Source organism: Myotis davidii, unplaced genomic scaffold (genome assembly GCF_000327345.1).
Source record: "Myotis davidii unplaced genomic scaffold, ASM32734v1 scaffold18, whole genome shotgun sequence".
NCBI classification, from domain to species: domain Eukaryota; kingdom Metazoa; phylum Chordata; class Mammalia; order Chiroptera; family Vespertilionidae; genus Myotis; species Myotis davidii.
In genome coordinates, this window is record NW_006292696.1 from 6570913 (window position 1) to 6574450 (window position 3538).

General features: G+C 50.7%; 1 protein-coding gene across 1 annotated transcript in view; it reads left to right on the forward strand.

Annotated features, from left to right (window-relative positions):
• Window positions 1–2686: 2686 nt before the first annotated feature.
• Window positions 2687–3538, forward strand: part of NIPAL4 (NIPA like domain containing 4) — an 11385-nt gene continuing 10533 nt past the window's right edge. Inside the window, 1 exon segment of the mRNA XM_006779438.2 lies at window positions 2687–2969. Coding sequence (XP_006779501.1) covers window positions 2687–2969 — 283 coding nt within the window.

Consider the following 3538-nt stretch of genomic DNA (forward strand, 5'->3'; position numbering starts at 1 on the left):
CAACTTAGTACTTGCCCTTCTCGGGGCCTCAGTTTCCCCAGCTGAAAGAGGGCTAGACGGGTGCCTTCTAAGGACTGTTCCAGCTCGGCCGGTCCGTGCTTCTGTGCCAAGGAAGAAAGGTCAACATTGCCCTTATTTAGTGCCATCCACTAAGATGCCACTCTGCGGGCTGGGTATTCCAAAGCCAGAGCTGCTTGACTGTGAATTATTGCAGGGTTGGTCCAAGGAAAAGTGCTTGGCCCAGGCTTACATCCCTGACACAGGATACGGGTCTTTATGACGCCCAGTTAGAAAAAGACCTTCTCCCACCAGAGGTCACACATACAAAAGCCTACAAGGGCTGAGTACGTAAAAAAAAATATGACCAAAGGAAGCCAGGTATGGACTCCGGGGCATGGCAAAGAGCATGTCCCGTCTAGGGCAGTGGTCGGCAAACTCATTAGTCAACAGAGCCAAATATCAACAGTACAACGATTAAAATTTCTTTTGAGAGCCAATCTTTATAAACTTAAACTATATAGGTAGGTACACTTCTATTAACTTAATTAGGGTACTCCTAAGCTGGCCTTTGCTAAAAACATCCTCAATCTGATTGAGGTACGTTCGCTGAGGTCGACCCCTTCCAACTCTCCCATCCACACTTGTCTTGTATACTTGTTTTGTCTATCTCCTTTCATTCATCCTCTCTGTATGTCCAAACCATCTCAACATACCTTTCTCAAACCTTGACACGACATCCTCTTCTACTCCACAACCTTCCCTGTACGTGCACACCCGCATGTGGTATTTTGTGCAAGAGCCACACTCAAGGGGCCAAAGAGCCTCATGTGGCTTGCGAGCCGCGGTTTGCCGACCACTGGTCTAGGGGGACAGCAGTGCTCCGCAGCAGCCAATTGTTACAGTGGGAAGGTCTGCCCCATAAGGTAACCAAGAGTTGCATTTTCATGAGAAGTCTCCTGATTTTTAAACGTTGGTAACAAATTCATATTTTAAAATAACCCTCAAGAGGCCAAATGAAACACCACCACCCCCTTGCTCCCTATTTTGAGGGGTGGTGGTGGTTGAGAGCATGGGCTTTGGTGGCAGGTAAGCTTGGGGTCCAATTCTGGTTTCACCAGTTTCCAGCAATGTAGCCTTAGGTAGGTTGCGGAACTTATCAGGGTCCCGATTTCGCCAGCTAAAACCCTGGACATGATCACTGTGCCATTTTCATGATGGGAAGGTCCATGGAAAGCCCAGAGCAGAGGGCCACGTGAACACTAGCAATGGAGGACCATTGGCTATTTTTTGTACTGTTCCTTGAACTTGGACAGCTTAGCTTTTTGACTAACGGTCTGCCCCTCAGGCCCAAGTTTGTCCTGTTGTCCTCAGTGTTTGTGCCAGAAGGGCAAGCAGAAGTGGGCTGCTCTGGGGCGTTGGGGTCCAGCCCTAGCAGGTCCAGGGGTTCCCAAAGGTATGGGCGGAGTCGGTGAAGAATGAAGGACACGGAGGCAGTGTTTAGGTGATCATCATAGCTAGATTCTTTCTTTATTGTCATCTAACATCTGTATCTATACCATTTGATCCTCACCTGGGGAAACAACCTTTCTTCCCCTAGCCAGGGTCCTCCCTCTATTGTCCTATTACATCTGCATTTATCCTATTTGATCTGAACCCCATCCATTCCATTCCAAAGGCTAGGGCGTTTCTCATCTCCATTTCAAGGTTCCTTGAAACATCCCTGCAGGGACTGCCTCAAGCAGCCAGGGTGGATCGGATTCGGATTTACTGATTTATTCTCTTCCTTAGTCCTGTTAATCCCTAACCTGGGGAAACAACCTTTCTCGGGGAGGTGGTCCTGTTTAAAACACATAGCGCTAAGAGGGGGAGCAAACATATGCCATATACGCCAGGTCCCTTGAAACATAAGCTGTGCAGATGTTTCTTCCCGGCAGTGACTGCGTCAAGCAGCAAGGGTGGACCGGCTTCCGGCACTGGGGCATGAGGGCGGATTCAGACTCACAGACTCTAGGACTTGGAAAGCAAAATACAATCAGAATCGGAGAGGGACCCTGGTCCTTCTGAGGCCTAAAAATAAGCCTGGCCACTGGCCACAAGCATGGGAGGTCTCAGAAGTAAGGCCTGGGGATGGTCAGTTATAATCAACGGAACACTCATATTTCATCATCCTCAGGCCTACAAAGGGCTGTGGGCTCTCTCACCTCACTGCCTCATGTTACCTGTCAGGGTCTCCATTGTGGCTGGTTAGGGAGATGTAAGCGAGGAGGCCTCTGGGAGGGAGAATCCCGGTGTGATCCTGAGCTGTTGGAGGCCTGGAGGCTGGGAGGGGATTCTGTGGAGGTGCAAGGTTGGACTCAAGGATAGCTCAGGAACCTTGCCTGTTGTTTGGGCATCAGGATAGCTGAGTGGCTAGCTGCTGGGGTTCGGGAGTCCATCTGTGGTCTTGGGCGAGGTGCCTGACCTCTCGGGGCTTCCAAATCCGTGTCTGTGAAATGGGATTTAAAGACAGCACTTATGTGACAGGTGGTTATAAGAATTTGATGAGTTCATGCAGGCCTGGCGTAAGCTCCGGTGAATGCTAACTGCTGCTTTTAGGTGGGGGGCCTAGTGTGCAGATGGAGTCCTGCCATAGTTGAAGCATGGGGTCCGAAACGGTGGTCAATTCTAATATTCTTAAAGCGTGCCGATGTCCCCCTACATGACTCTCTACCCCTGGTCTTCCCGCCTAGGTTCCCTGATCACCCTCTACTGCTCCTCCCAGCAAGTCCTATGCCAGATCGTCGGTGACCTCAACCCCCAGGCGCCCAGCAATGTCACCTCTATCAGCTGGCACGAGAGATTCACGAAGAACTACAGCTTCTATGTCGGCCTGGGCCTGGCCTTCCTGTCCAGCTTCCTCATCGGCAGCAGCGTCATCCTCAAGAAGAAAGGCCTCCTGCGTCTGGTGGCCTCGGGGGCCACGCGGGCTGGTAGGCTCCTGGTGGGGGAGCGGGGCAGGTAGAGATGAGGTGCTGGGCAGCTGAACCCTCAGACAGGCCTGTGAACCTCCCTTCCCTGCAGCAGTTTGAGAGCCTGGCCTGTAAGGGCGCAAAAGGCTCACTGTCGACCCCATTGGGAATCCAGTCCACCACCAGGAGACCCTCGTTTATAATCCAATTTCCTGACATCCTCATGGTCAGTTAACTGGGTGAAGAGAGGGAATAGTCTCAGGGCCAAGACTCAGAAACCCCAGGTCTAGTCCCAGTTTTATTTTATTTCTTTTTTAAAAAAATATATTTTATTGATTTTTTACAGAGAGGAAGGGAGAGAGATAGAGAGTTAGAAACATCGATGAGAGAGAAACATCGATCAGCTGCCTCCTGCACATCTCCTACTGGGTATATGCCCGCAACCAAGGTACATGCCCGTGACCGGAACCGAACCTGGGACCTCTCAGTCTGCAGGCCGACGCTCTATCCACTGAGCCACACCGGTTTCGGCCCAATTTTATTTCTTATCAGCTGTGTCATCATAGACAAGTCACAGCTTCCCTACAAAA